The sequence below is a fragment of the Tachypleus tridentatus genome, chromosome 8 (genome assembly GCF_004210375.1).
Source record: "Tachypleus tridentatus isolate NWPU-2018 chromosome 8, ASM421037v1, whole genome shotgun sequence".
Classification (NCBI taxonomy): domain Eukaryota; kingdom Metazoa; phylum Arthropoda; class Merostomata; order Xiphosura; family Limulidae; genus Tachypleus; species Tachypleus tridentatus.
This window is the reverse complement of record NC_134832.1, coordinates 83,585,495-83,599,747: the sequence shown is the minus strand read 5'-3', so window position 1 is coordinate 83,599,747 and position 14,253 is coordinate 83,585,495. Positions and strand designations below refer to the sequence as shown.

General features: G+C 32.4%; 1 protein-coding gene across 2 annotated transcripts in view; it reads right to left on the bottom strand.

Moving 5' to 3' along the window:
- Positions 1 to 12,405, bottom strand: part of LOC143222812 (beta-scruin-like) — a 52,557-nt gene extending 40,152 nt beyond the window's left edge. The window contains exons 1-4 of one of the 2 annotated variants that reach the window (XM_076449877.1): positions 12,269 to 12,405; positions 9,724 to 9,821; positions 3,597 to 3,739; positions 2,703 to 2,819 (exon numbers count right to left, since the gene is read on the bottom strand). In XM_076449877.1, the coding sequence (XP_076305992.1) occupies positions 2,703 to 2,819; positions 3,597 to 3,739; positions 9,724 to 9,800 (337 nt within the window). In that variant the 5' untranslated portion in view covers positions 9,801 to 9,821; positions 12,269 to 12,405. Of the gene's footprint in view, positions 1 to 2,702; positions 2,820 to 3,596; positions 3,740 to 3,960; positions 4,087 to 9,723; positions 9,822 to 12,268 lie in introns of those variants that run through there. The other variant, XM_076449876.1, reaches the window with a different exon arrangement.
- Between the last annotated feature and the right edge of the window lie 1,848 nt (positions 12,406 to 14,253).

Genomic DNA, 14,253 nt, shown 5'->3' with positions numbered 1-14,253 from the left:
CAGATGGAAACAGAAATAATGCCTCTATGCTATCAGCTTCAGTCAGCAAGAAACAGTATCTTAAAAATAAATTTTAGAAAATATCTAAAGAAAGGTAAAATACAGTTTTCTACAATAATAATGATCGTACATAACTATTTATTTATATCAATTAAATCTAAAATTTAGTGAAACAAATCAACTTATAAAGATAAATATGAAATGATTGTATATTATAGAGAGATTTAAATAAGTGTCCTTTTCAGGGCAAATAGATATTACACGTCAATTAGATAAATGAATTAGGAATAAGCGTTTTGCAACTAAAACGTCAGGAAATACAAAAAGTATGTCATGCAATTAGATATACATGTGAAACTAACCAGCAGATTAAATGTGTACTAAATCAAGAACAACTGGCTGCACTAACTCTCTCAATCAACATTAATACAAATAAAACTATGTATGATAAAATCATTTTATAACAGATAACTGTACAAAGTATGCAAAATAAGTTATAGGCTATGCTACAATATTTTCCTTGTTCAAGTATAGAATAAATTAAGATAACATGTGTGATAAAAAGTGACATATATAACACGATTATAGAAGTTGTCTCCTTGAAATAACTGACAAACGGAGATAGCGTGTATAATAAAAAAACTGATATGTATATATAATACATTGTGTTATAATAATTGCCTATTTAAATTAATGGTTTACTTGCAACTTTTAAAGGCATGTTTAAATTTATACTACAGGGTGTTCGGAAAGTCACTGTACACATATATTTATTAACAGACATGTTTCAATACAGAATACAGGAGGTAAATATGAATGACAATTATAAACAATGTTGAAAGTGATCCCCGTTGGCATCAATACAGACCTGGATCCTTCTTATTTTGTTTCTAAACACCGCTATCAGTTGCTGGCTTGAAAAAGACTGAATAAAATATGATTACAAATCTGCATAGTGACTTTCCGAACACCCTGTATAATGCTCATGAATTAATCACATGTTGAAATACCTTACAATGAGCCTATCATCTTAGTGAACTATTTCTTCATATAAACACTATCTGCCGTTACAATATTAATCTTAGTAACACTTTTTGCCATTTGCATATAGAACTTTAGTAACATAATCTATCTTGTAACATTATCTACCTTTGTAAAACAAATGATGTATATTATATATATACATGCATATATACATGAAAACTATGAAAAATATTTCAAATATGTGTGCAGTCCTACGAATGTATAATAACATTATCTGACCGTAGAAATATGATCCACCTTCATCGAGCACATATAAGGGAATTAAATATATAAATGAAAACTACAAAAATCAGTTAAGGCAACTGAAATCTGCATGTCATGTTACATAAGTTTAGTAACAAGTCACATACAATACGCCTAGTAAGACCACTCATCTGTAAAACCGTAGTAACACCATCAAATTATTAGAACCTTAGTAACACAGTCACCAACAGAACATCGATACCATTGTTCACTCACAGTAATAGACCCTCTGGTGTCTAACTATGATATCACTTTTGTATAAGATAGTTGCGCCTTCTTGTGCCACTTCGTGAACATCATCGCCGTGTGATGCTTTTTACGTAACAGGCAGCACCCTTTGTTTATTACGCAACAACTGTGTAATCCTACTGAAACGCCATCCTTTGAACGGTGAATAGACTTGGTAACTACTAACATGATGGCTTATACATTTCTATTTATCTTCGCAACGAATAGAAATAAACTTGAAACAAAATCTACGGCCAAGCTTTCAGTATCTCAATCTAAATATGTAATTTCAGCCTAAAAAGCACTAATGTAACTAATACTAGTAATTATTGAGATTTGCAGAGTTAGTTTACTTTTGTGATAAGTAATGTGTTGACATGTACAGCCATCTATAGATAATCTAAGAACACGATTCAACTGACACATAATTTAATGACAATATAAGTATATCTTTTGCTTCGATAGGACCGATGAGAATTGCATCGTAATAATGAACGAACACATATTCTTCAGTATCTGACAAACACTGCAAACGCTTATGAAGCTGTTTTATGACTTGGCTTATAGTATTTCATTTATGAAGAGAAAATAAAACTTTGCTTTGATGTAATACGAAATTTCAATCATCAGTCTTTACATATGAAGCTTAGCACAAGCTTTTTGCAATATTTAAAATATCAAAATTTCCATTAAAATGACCCCATTTTTTCTCACAACACAAAACCTGATAGCCCCAAGGGAACACTTTCAATACCCACAGATTTCATATTTAACACTGTTTGAAAGAGGCGTTTTCTCTGGAAAATCACTGTTGCTGGAATATAATTTATATCACAGTTATGAACACTGATCATTCACAATATTTTAAAAACTGCTATTTCATTAAATTATAGTGCAAATTACCTGAGTTTAAAATATATATATTTTTAGATATTTCACAATACATATCAACATCTAAAATTCATTTGTTAATGTTTGTGTTATAAAAAGTACATTAATTTAAATCACTATCATTTTACATAAAAAGTACATTAATTTAAATCACTGTATCATTTTACCCATTGGTCCAGTAATAACACCGAAACCTAGGATTCGATCCCTGTGGTTGCACGGCGCAAATAGCTCATTGTGCAAACTAGAGCTTAAAGACAAACAACAATAAACAAACAAAATCCTTGTTAACTTACCAAAAATGTATACACGTCCATGTAAATATGCTATAGCATGGTAGTTACGGGGTTCTGTCATTGTACCAAAATATGTCCATTTATCTTTCATTATTTCGTAAAAAAACATTGCTCCACCTTTAAGAACAAAATGTACAAAAACTACGTTACTTTTATAATTCAACTGTTTATATAGAAGTTTTAAAATAAGAACAAGTATGGTTACTCATTCTTGGCAAACTATAGAATTTCTTATTAATACGAGCCTCAATCCCTTTCTGTCTAAAAGTGTCCAAAATACTAACCTAGTTGTAATCACACAAAATATCTTGCATAGGATAGAATACGATAATAAAAAACAAATTTTACAACTCTCAAATAAAATTGTAAAATAACTTACAGGTAATTAAACATTACAATGTTTATGCTTTTGAGCAGTTTAACGAGCTCACTATCATACAAGAATATTTTGTTTATTTCAGATGTTATATCACTGTAATATAAAATATATTAGTGGTTACATCAATTGTTTTATGTATCACTACAACTGTTGCATAGACCAGCCCTAACTGATGGTAGTAACTGATACGGAAGAAAAGTGATAAATCGATTGAAACTCGAATTTTTAAAAACTGTTTAATAACAATGTTGAACAAATATAGGAAGATATTTCTTTTAGTTTAAATACGTTAAATCTGATATTCTGCATAAAGATACACAGTTAATGAATGTAAAACACTAAGTATTACATAAATAAAAAAAGTTTTGCTAGAAGACTATTAACGTGATTGTTACAAATTACTTTGTAACAACGTTTATCAAAGGTATTTTGCAAATAACTGGTTGAAAGTATTTTTTTATGATTTAGAGGTCACCAATACTTAACACTCAACACTATTATACAGAACGACTTACCTGTTAAATAATCTTTGGGCTTCAAAGGATTAATCCCACCAGTACATAAGACCACGGGACTCTGATCATTACTTAGTTGAGTCACTACAGGCATGTCAGGTGAAAAGTGTGTACATGACTTCCAGTGTCGAATTAGGCTAAGTCTGAATCAAATTTGTGAGAAAATATAAGTTCAAAATTCAATTTTAATTAAATTCTACATGAACTAGTTACATCTAGTTTTTATGGTTTATTTTCATTCAAAATTAAATCACGAAAGAGTTAAACCACACTTAACGTCTTTTCTCTTTCATAACTCAAAACAATAGGAACCAGTAAAACACTCAAGTAAATAAAAGTCAATGTCTCTATAAAATTTTCCTACCGTTCCTGATGACGAGAAACCGACTTGAAATAAAAATGTATTTCATAACGGTTGGTATGGGTAGTAACACTTTTATTAATAAGGAGAGAACAAAGTTTCAACATTCCTAGGCAATCTTCAAAGAGGTTAACCTGAAGATTAATAGTATACTAGTATACTCATACCAGCCGTTGTTAGATACATTTCTATACCCTTGTATATCAAACATACGCAGTCATACACATGCACATACCAAAAATGTACACCAAAGTAGTAAATACTCATTCTAAACTACTTTATTTAACAGTTAAGAGTAAAAATGCAGCAATAAAAACTGTGCCTAAACTATTACCCTTTGTTTTTTGGACATAAAGGCAGTGCACATAAATAGTTATTACCCCACACTTCACAGGAAGAAACGACGTCACACCAATAGAAAACAGCATGAAAACAGAAGTTCGAAAGTGGATGATCTCATTAGAGATTAGATCATAGTTCCAGGTTTAACACTAGATGACACGACGTTAGGGTCGTATTAATGGGTCACTATGACAGGCGGTCATTACGTTATAGTTAAACAAATTTATCTGTAAAATGTAACAAAAGAAATATAATACAAGTGATGTTCTTTTGTATATTTGAAAAACACCTTAGTTTAAAATGTGCATACAGTTTTAAAAATTGTAAAAAGGAACATATAATGTTCTTTTTAATGTGATTAATGAGCAAAGATAATCGACTTATTAAGTTTAAATATGTCACAACCCTACACTACACGTGTGACCCCCTGACACCATCTAGACGTCAGTGTGCAAACTGATTATGTCTAGCCTTTGTAATTCTTAAACTTCTGTTTCCAGTTTGTATGCGTGCGATTTAAAATTAGTGTCTTAACTTGAGACATCTAAAAGTTCTGAAATGTGTTGGTGACATTAATATCACCACCTCGCTGTAGAAGAAAACATTACATTTGATCATGTGTTTTCATAATAACTGTCTATATCCGCATTCTAATTTGACATCAGATATGGGTTCGTTTGTTTTATGAACTTATAATCAAAGCGAAATGCAGAAATGTGTATGTATGTTTCGTGATAGACAGTCTGAAAGTTGTGGTATTTTAAAAACTGGTAAGTCACTCATTTAGCTGTAAAGCGATTATTGGTTAGTTATTGTACGACATTAAGTATCCAACAGAACATTGAATTAAATTATGTATTCCACATTTTCTCAAGTTTTGTGTACGTTTATCAGTGATAACTGACTGTAGAAAATGGACGAAGTAAGTCAATGATTTATAATTTTTGTACAGATAATGAATTTTAACATAATTAAATCTAACCAATGATAAACTATACTGTCACAGTAAACTTGTTAAAGTCTTACGATAATAATAATGATTAAGTCCACCTTTGTAAAACGTGTAAATTATTTTGTCACAAATTAGTAAAGGCGTTACTATAATATACGTTTTATTTATGATATTTGTTTGTTTGTTTTTTTAATTTCGCGTGAAATTTCTGCGCTAGCCGTCTCTAATTTAGCAGTGTAAGACTAGAGGAAGACAGCTAGTAATCACCACTCACCGCCAACTCTTGGGCAATTTTTTACCAACGAATAGTAAGAATGATCGTCACATTATAAAGCTCATGCGGCTGAAAGGGCGAGCATGTTTGATGCGACGGGATCTGAACCCACGACCCTCCAGATTGCAAGTTGAATGCCTTAACCACTTGGCCATGTCGAGCCTATTTATGATGTAAAATGTTGTATAAAATTTTAATTATTGTATGATAGTGCCCTTTTTTGGGCCTTGCATGGCCTAGCGCGTAAGGCGTACGACTCGTAATCCTAGGATCGCGGATTCGCGCCCGCGTCGCGCCAAACATGCTCGCTCTCCCAGCCGTGGGGGCGTTATAATGTGATGGCCAATCCCACTATTAATTGGTACATGAGTAGCCCAAGAGTTGGCGGTGGGTGATGATGACTAGCTGCCTTCCCTCTAGTCTTACATTGTTAAATTAGGGACGGCTCGGTGCAGTGGGCTAACAACCTACTCACTTAAATACTTGTTGAAGAATCCGCAAGCGATTGCGGCCCTATGTTCCTAGATGGAATCAAATGGTGATAACTGACCAACTAACTGCCATTTTTAGGGTGATTTAAACCTGCAGTCAAGTATTGTATGCGTAATAAAAATGTATATAATTGTTAAATAACATATCATGTCGCTGAAAAAACACTTCATTGACAATTAAAAGAGTAAGTTTTAATTAATTATTTAGTTTGTTCGTTTGCAATTATGCACAAAGCTATACAAATTACTCCTCCGCCGAGAGGGTTAATTTAGTGATGAAAATATCCAAACAATACGTTTTAATTGTTACATCATCCTTTTTAAGATGCATTAATTAATCTTAAGTGTCTGTTTGTGACGATTTGATGATAAATGATTTAATAAACTATCGAATTAGTGATTAATTATAATATTATTGAGACATGAATTGTACGAGACAAGGCTGCCTAGAAACGTTCTCCATTTCGTGGTAGCATGATATAATAATTAATTAAAGAAATAGCGTTAACTGCCCTTTTCAGGATTAACTAATTAAGTGGGTTAAGTGTCCTTTGTAAGAGATATTTAAATAATTTAATAAATTAATTTAATGAATGACTCTTAACGTTATTTTAAAGATAATTTAATTATTCAACTAACGATTACTTATCGAATTGGGCCCGGCATGGTCAGATGGTTAAGGCATCCCAGGGTCGCGAGTTTGAATCACGGTCGCACCAAACATGCTCGTTCTTTCAGCCGTATAGGCGTTATACTGTCCCAGTCAATCCCACTATTCGTTGGTAAAAGAGCAGCCCAAGAGTTGGCGGTGGGTGGTGGTGATTAGCTCCCTTCCCTCTAGTCTTACACCGCTAAATTAAGGACGGCTAGCGCAGATAGCTCTCGTGTAATTTTACGCGACATTCAAAACAAACAAAACTAATTAAGAATTTGTTGAAAGGTATATATATAAAGATGCTAAACCAAATCCAAACTCAGAATTACCGGATCTATAAATCGTTCCGAAACTATATAAACGTCCTATTAAATTTCGTTTGATTTCTAGTGCAGTAAAAACTTTGTTAAAAGAACCCGCAGTTTTATTAAACAAATTACTGAATCAGTTTTTTATTAAATTAAAAAAAATCCAAGTGGTAAACATGATTTATGACTGATTAAACAATGACTGATTAAATTTATGAATATTGGTATAAACTAAATCATAATTAACACAATAACTAACAATTTCTGATTTTTGTAAGAGAAACTATTGAAATTACTTATTTGTTCCATATTTTACACAAGCCCGACATGATCAGGTGGTTAAAGGGCTCGACATTTAATCCAAGGGTCATGGGTTCGAATCCCCGTTACCGCGAGCAATTGACGGTCAATCCAACTATTCGTTGGTAAAAGAGTAGCTCAAGAATTGGCGATGATGACTAGCTGCCTTCCCTCTAGTCTTAGACTTAGCCAAATTCGGGACCGCTAGCGTAGAAAGCCCTCGTGTAGCTTTGCTCGAAATTCAAACCAAACTGTATTTTACATAGGTGTATTAATGTAGATATATCGCCTTCCCTACATAAGATCTGCTACTATGTAAACATTCTACAACCTCTGAAAATCTTGACAGTAATAAGGTTGGATGCTATATTAACAATTTAGGTTGTCCTTAATATAGTATAATAATGCCTTAACATCGTGGTATTTATATCTAAACATCATTATGGGGCCTGGAAGACCAAATTCAAAGACAGTTTTACTCTTTCCCCCATTGATGTATTGTGTTCCAATTATTTTTCTTCTTCTTACAGAATTTTTCTTTTTATTCTTTTTTTCAGCAACCATCTTCTCACATCTGGCTGCAAACAACGAAAGGTAGTAAAGATATGGGGCGTTGTTGGCTAAAGCATTCCTATCCGCTCTTTTATTTTTACCGTATTTTATTTTTTGCATATTTTAAGAAACTGAATCCTGCAAAATTGACGTTAAACTGGATAGATGGTGTACCCGAAACGCAATTTGAAACTTACTTCCGCCAGTACTTCGAAAACCAGGACACACTGCATAACTACTCACTTTGTGTGTTCTGGTGATACACATCTGTTTTGTGGATGAGTTCTCTCTCTCTCTCTCTTTTTCTTACTGTTTTTTCTACATAATATTCAATTAAGTGATCATATAGATATATACAGTATTGCTCAGAAGCGTTAGGTGAAAGTCACAAATTATATTTCACACTACTTTCAAAACGCAATGGAAGGAATATGACAGGTGATCAAAATTTTGTTAAACTTCATATTTAGTGCAACAGAAATTCAGTGGAAGTTCAGAAAACAGTTAATATTTTGTCTCCCCACCTTTTACTTTAATAACTGCAGACAGTGTCTCAGGCATTGTTCCAACATATTTAATTAAAGTGTCCTTTGGGATTTTAATCAAAATGTCTCTAACACACTCCTATATAGTTTCTTTGGAAATAACTTTTGATTTGTCAAGTTTTTGATTTATGCATTCACGGATCTGCTCCATTGTGTTGAGATCGGGGCTCTGTGGAGGTCACTGAATCATTTGAATGACTCCAACAACTTCTTTCTGAAACTAAGTAATTTATGCATGAGTTGAATGAGTGTTTGGGGTCATTATCTTCTTGGTAATAGAACTCTTTACAATAACAAACAAACCATTGGATATACCATGACGAATCAGTACTTGCGCTGGTACATAATTCCATATATTTTACAAATATCTCTATTGCCTTAGTAGAAAAAAAACACCCACAAACCATCACCACACTGCCCCCCACATGCTTCATGGGAGGTGTTATGCATTGAAGTAAGTATCTTTCACCTTTCTATCTGTCCATAACACCATTTTCCAATCATCAACAGTCCGGTTTTTGTACTTATCAGCAAATTTCACTCTCTTGACAATATTTGAAGATCTGAATAAAGGTTTAACTGCTACACGACCACATTTTCCATTCTCATTTAATCTTCTTGATACTGTTAATCTGGACATGTTTCTATCATTTGGTATATGGTTGCTTATCTCATGCTTGAGATCACGCGCAGTCTTCTTTCTGTCTTGAAGACTGCATAAACGACGAAACTTAACATCAGTATCATTGAGTTTAGGTGTTCTGCTTCTTCCTTTCCTATTTTCCAAATTACCTGTCTTGGCCTCACGATCTAGGATGTAATTGACAGAGTTTGGGGTACATTTTAAGTCTGCAATAATATACTATGGAGTCCAATCAGCATCACACAAAGCTTTACTGATAATTTTCTACGCTTTTGGAGCCGTAGAATAACAGAAGTTAATATATTGTGTAAAACACTGTATCATGATTTATTTGTAGAGTATATTAAATTTGTTGTAACAAATACCGGTACCATATGCTAGCTTGTTTCGATATTGTTAAAACTCTGCTTGGGGTACTATGATAGTTATTTCAGACACTAAATTTCATCAGTATGTTCATTCATGGAAATCTCTACCGACCCGCTTCTGGTACAAGTATACGGAAGTTCTAAGGAATAAGTCTTTTCACCTTGGCTCATTCAACTGTCAACAGGTATCAGTGAAACATTAATAGTGTTGATATTTGCATTCTGTAATGACAAGGAAGAATTAACCCCATAAAATAGAACGAACAAAATATATTTTCTTATCCTAACACTTTTGTACAGTACTGCATGTATAAAACAAAGGGTACCAACTTTTACCTTTCACGTGCTTCTAGGTATGGCATTGATTCAATAAGCCCAAGGTAAGGATCATCAAGTTTGTGAAGTTTTGACATCTCTTCACTGTTTCGAGATATCTGAAAAGTAAAATGACAGTAAAACTAGTTTGTGGTTCGTCATCGTTACTAATATACTTTTAAAAATACAACTGATTATAAGGCTAATTTAAAGCTACTTCATCATTATTCGTGTATAAGCCATTGCAGTTGTAACAAATTTACTATTATACGTTTACTTTAATACCTACGTTTGATTCAGTTTAATTCGTGTTACGTATATATTGTTAAATGTGTATTGCGCAAGCCCCGCTTGTTCTCTAAATTTGTAGAAGATTCTCGAGTGTAAGAATCAACAGCATATGTTTTACGAAAGCACAAGAGTACCTTAGAATATTGTTGAACTTTCAAGAATATCGCCTAATGTGTATAAAAGCAAGGCACCGCAAGATGCCGAGAGACAATAATAAAATATTATTCGTCAGCTACAGTCAGTATATTTCAGCCTCGGAAGCTATAATTGTGATTAACGCTTATTAATCAGAAAACTACAGATATCTGTCAAAGAAAGTTTATATATTTTGAACATTACGAACCGTTCAACTTTAGAGAATTACCTTCGACGTTAGTACTTCTGTGAAACCATCTCTTAACTTCAGCAGAAAAAAAAAAAACTCACGTGTAAAGAATAGAGCCTGGTAGCACTCCCGTCAAGTGAAGTGTATCTCTGTATCAACATAAAATTAATTTGTTCCACTTTGTGGACCTAGACCGACGATAAAATATTCAGCCCAGATAGAACTCTGAATATTGTTTGTGCGTTTGCAAAATTTTTGTGTACAAATAATGATTTGTAATAACTATATGTAATAACCGTTACTATAAATAGCACTGCTTGTTTTTTGTAAATTAATATATGTTTTTGTTAAGAAAGAAAATTCTGTGTATCAGTCTTGTTCGCAAATATCGTAAATATGATACATATTAACATTTAATTAACTTCTAAATTAAAATTAAAATTTCTGGCTAGTTGAAATAGTAATACGTCACGTACGTAACTTAATAAATCAGAGACTCGTGATATAAATTTTACTTAATGCAATCAAATTGATACCTCGAAATTTCATAAGCAATTTTTATCCGTTAAACTTTTATTAATTTAGTGCAGCATTCCGTTAAGACATAAACGTATAACACATAATTCTCATCCTAACTGCAGTAAAACAGTACATTTCTCTAAATTTAGTTTTTACTAGTTAATCCGATCTCTGACTAAAGACACACAACAGCTGTTTTATGAGACTAAACAAAAGAAATTTCTTACATAAAAACACAATGATAATGCGTTCAAAAGTAACATAAACTAAATTTTTGTTTAATGTTTCAACTGATCATAATAACCGAATCTGTATTTGATTTTATAATATTAAAAATATGCCAAATAAATTGCTCATAGATTAAAGTTTAAATCAACGGTTTTTGTCGCTCAAAACTGTATTTGAAATTTCGAAAAATCTCAGTAAATTATTTTTAAAAAAACGAAAAATCGTTGATTTGCAGGGAATCATAAATTACTTACAAATATTTTATTTTGAGCGTTTTAAAACACACCTTTTAGGCGAAAACAGTTCAATTGTAAGTATATGATAATAAAACTGGAAAATAAATTTAAGTGTATATACAATGTGATAGAAACAAAACGGGCAATGTCAGGAATTACATTATAAAATATTCAACAAACCACAAGGTTTAAATTAAATGTCAACCTACTCCTAATCACAATAAAAGTTATTTTCTGTTAAACTAATAACATGTTTGCACATCTTCTTAATCATGTAAAAAATATTCACAAACACAGCTTTCAAATAGGTTTACAAATTAAAACCTGTGTTCATTCAGATATTTTGAATTAGCAGTTGAAAACAGAATAGGGACATGTTAACATGCTTAAAAGTACGTGGTGAATTTTAAAAACGATACGTCATTGGGGCTACAAGCAATTTTATTTTTCGGGTGTAAAGTATTCATATTTTGTAATGATAACAGTTTTATGTAGGCTTCTAGAACGTCAAAAGTTTTAACTAAATTGCAAAATATAGTACATTTAATATTATTGTCATCATCTTTCCAGACCTTGGGCTGAATTTTTTAAATAAAAACGCTAAGGTTATTTATTATTTTGGATAAACGTTAAACTATTAATATCATAAAAACAAGTTTCTTGATATTACCGCAAACTAACAACTTTTAAAGATTTCAGAGTAACTATCATTTAAAAATCAAGGAGAAAAAACCCGACGTAAAATCGTAAATTCCCTCTTAAAGTATTCTAACCATAAACAGGCATTTGCGTTACAGACAATAAGGGTTTATTAACACATTTGAAAGTTGATTAACTTATTTTAAATTCATATACTAAGCCTAATAAAATTAAGGGCATTCTATTAGTGTTAACCCATAATGTTAAAAATGTGTTCACTTTCATTAAATATATTAAACAGTTATAACACTTTTGTTTTTCAACCTACCTTGATCTTAATGAAGTAAAAAGTTATAATTCCGGTTTTGAAAGTTGTCCCTATTTAATATAACATTTAAAGTTAGGCCTAAGCAGAAGTTCAAAAGAACTTGAATTCAATACGTCTGCTCGAAAATTGACAACCTGGTGGATTACTAAAGAATGTGTTAGTAACTAATGTTACAAAACATGATTATAAGAACTATTGTCGCCACACGAAATTAAAATTTCTTTCAAGTCGCAGAAAATAAATGAATGTTATTTGGTATTATAATTTATCTGGGACGAGTTTTCGATTTATTACGTTACTACGTTGCGTATTATGATTTCAAATAACCGGAAATATTTGATTTTGGAGGTAATTAAATGTCGATCTTTATTAAATTTGTAATACTTGCCATTAAGATTATTACACAAAATTTTCTTTCTTAACATTAGTATATTTTAACATACAAAATAGTACATTTTACAATAAAGGTTATTACAAGTAACTTTTTATATTGAAAAATTTTACAAGCTCACAAATTTGTCTGGAACTAAAAATTTTATCAATGATCCAGGTCCACGAGGAGTAAATTACTTTTGTGTTGACACACAGATGCACTTCACTTGACGGGAGTGCGACCTAGCTAGCTCAAGAGTTGGCGGTGGGTGGTGATGACTAGCTGCCTTCACTGTAGTCTTACACTGCTAAATTAGGGACGGCTAGCACAGATAGCCCTCGAGTAGCTTTGTGCGAAATTTCAAAACAAAGAAACAAAGCGACCAAGCTCTATTCTTCACGCGTGAGTTCTTTTCTACGAAGTTATGCGATGGCTTTGTATAAATACTAACGTCCGAAGTTAATTCTCTAAGAATTTAACGGTTTGTAATGTTCGAAATTTATGAACGATCCTGCTCAAACATCTGTACTTTTCTGATTAATGTAGTATACTGACCGTAGGTGACCAAAAATAATAATGTCTCTTAGCGCATCGGTTTTATATACTAATCACGCGAGATTCTCGTATTTTTAACAATGTTTGAAAACAAGCCAGCATTTTCATTCTTATTCTTTAGAATTTTCTACAGATTTAGAGTACGGTCGGGACTTGGGCAATACGCATCCAACAATCTACGTTACATGTTTTAAATTGAAACAAAGGTAGATATTAAAATAAATGTATAACAGTATATTTGTTAAAATAAAAATACAGTGGAAAATTATGTTGATTATATTCAATCATTAAATCCACCTAACATGATGGGCCTGGCATGGCCTAACGCGTAAGACGTGCGACTCGTAATCCGAGGGTCGCGGGTTCGCGCCCGCATCGTGCCAAAACATGCTCGCCCTCCCAGCCGTAGGGGCGTTATAATGTGACGGTCAATCCCACTATTCGTTGCTACAAGAGTAGCCCAAGAGTTGGCGGTGGGTGGTGATGACTAGCTGCCTTCCCTCTAGTCTTGCACTACTAAATTAGGGACGGCTAGCACAGATTGCCCTCGAGTAGCTTTGTGCGAAATTCCAAAAACCAACCTAACATGACAGTTTGTATATTAAGCACGTACATTATTTTCACATTACCAGATTGAACTTTTCCATACCTGTGCAAAATGCATTATTTATTATAACACGATAGTAAAGTTCGCTAACTGCTTTTATTTGGCTGTACTTTAAATATTGTAATATTACAAAACATAATTAAAAACCCACCTTAATAGAAGTAATTGTTCCATTATTTGTTAATGATCTACACGATTTTATTGAATATCTTTTCTTCATAAAATCTGAACAGCGGCAATTTTGTGAATTAACAGCGCTAAAAATACGATTTCAATACATGTGGTAGATTCAGCCCAGATAGCCAATTATGTAGTTTTAACAACAAGCAAAATACCCTAGTGTTAAAAATGACATTTATTATTATTGAAATGAGATTCTTTGTTTGCAGTTTTTCCGGTTATTCGTGCATAAAGTATTGGTCTGAAGAAGTTCCTTTATTATCTTATCAG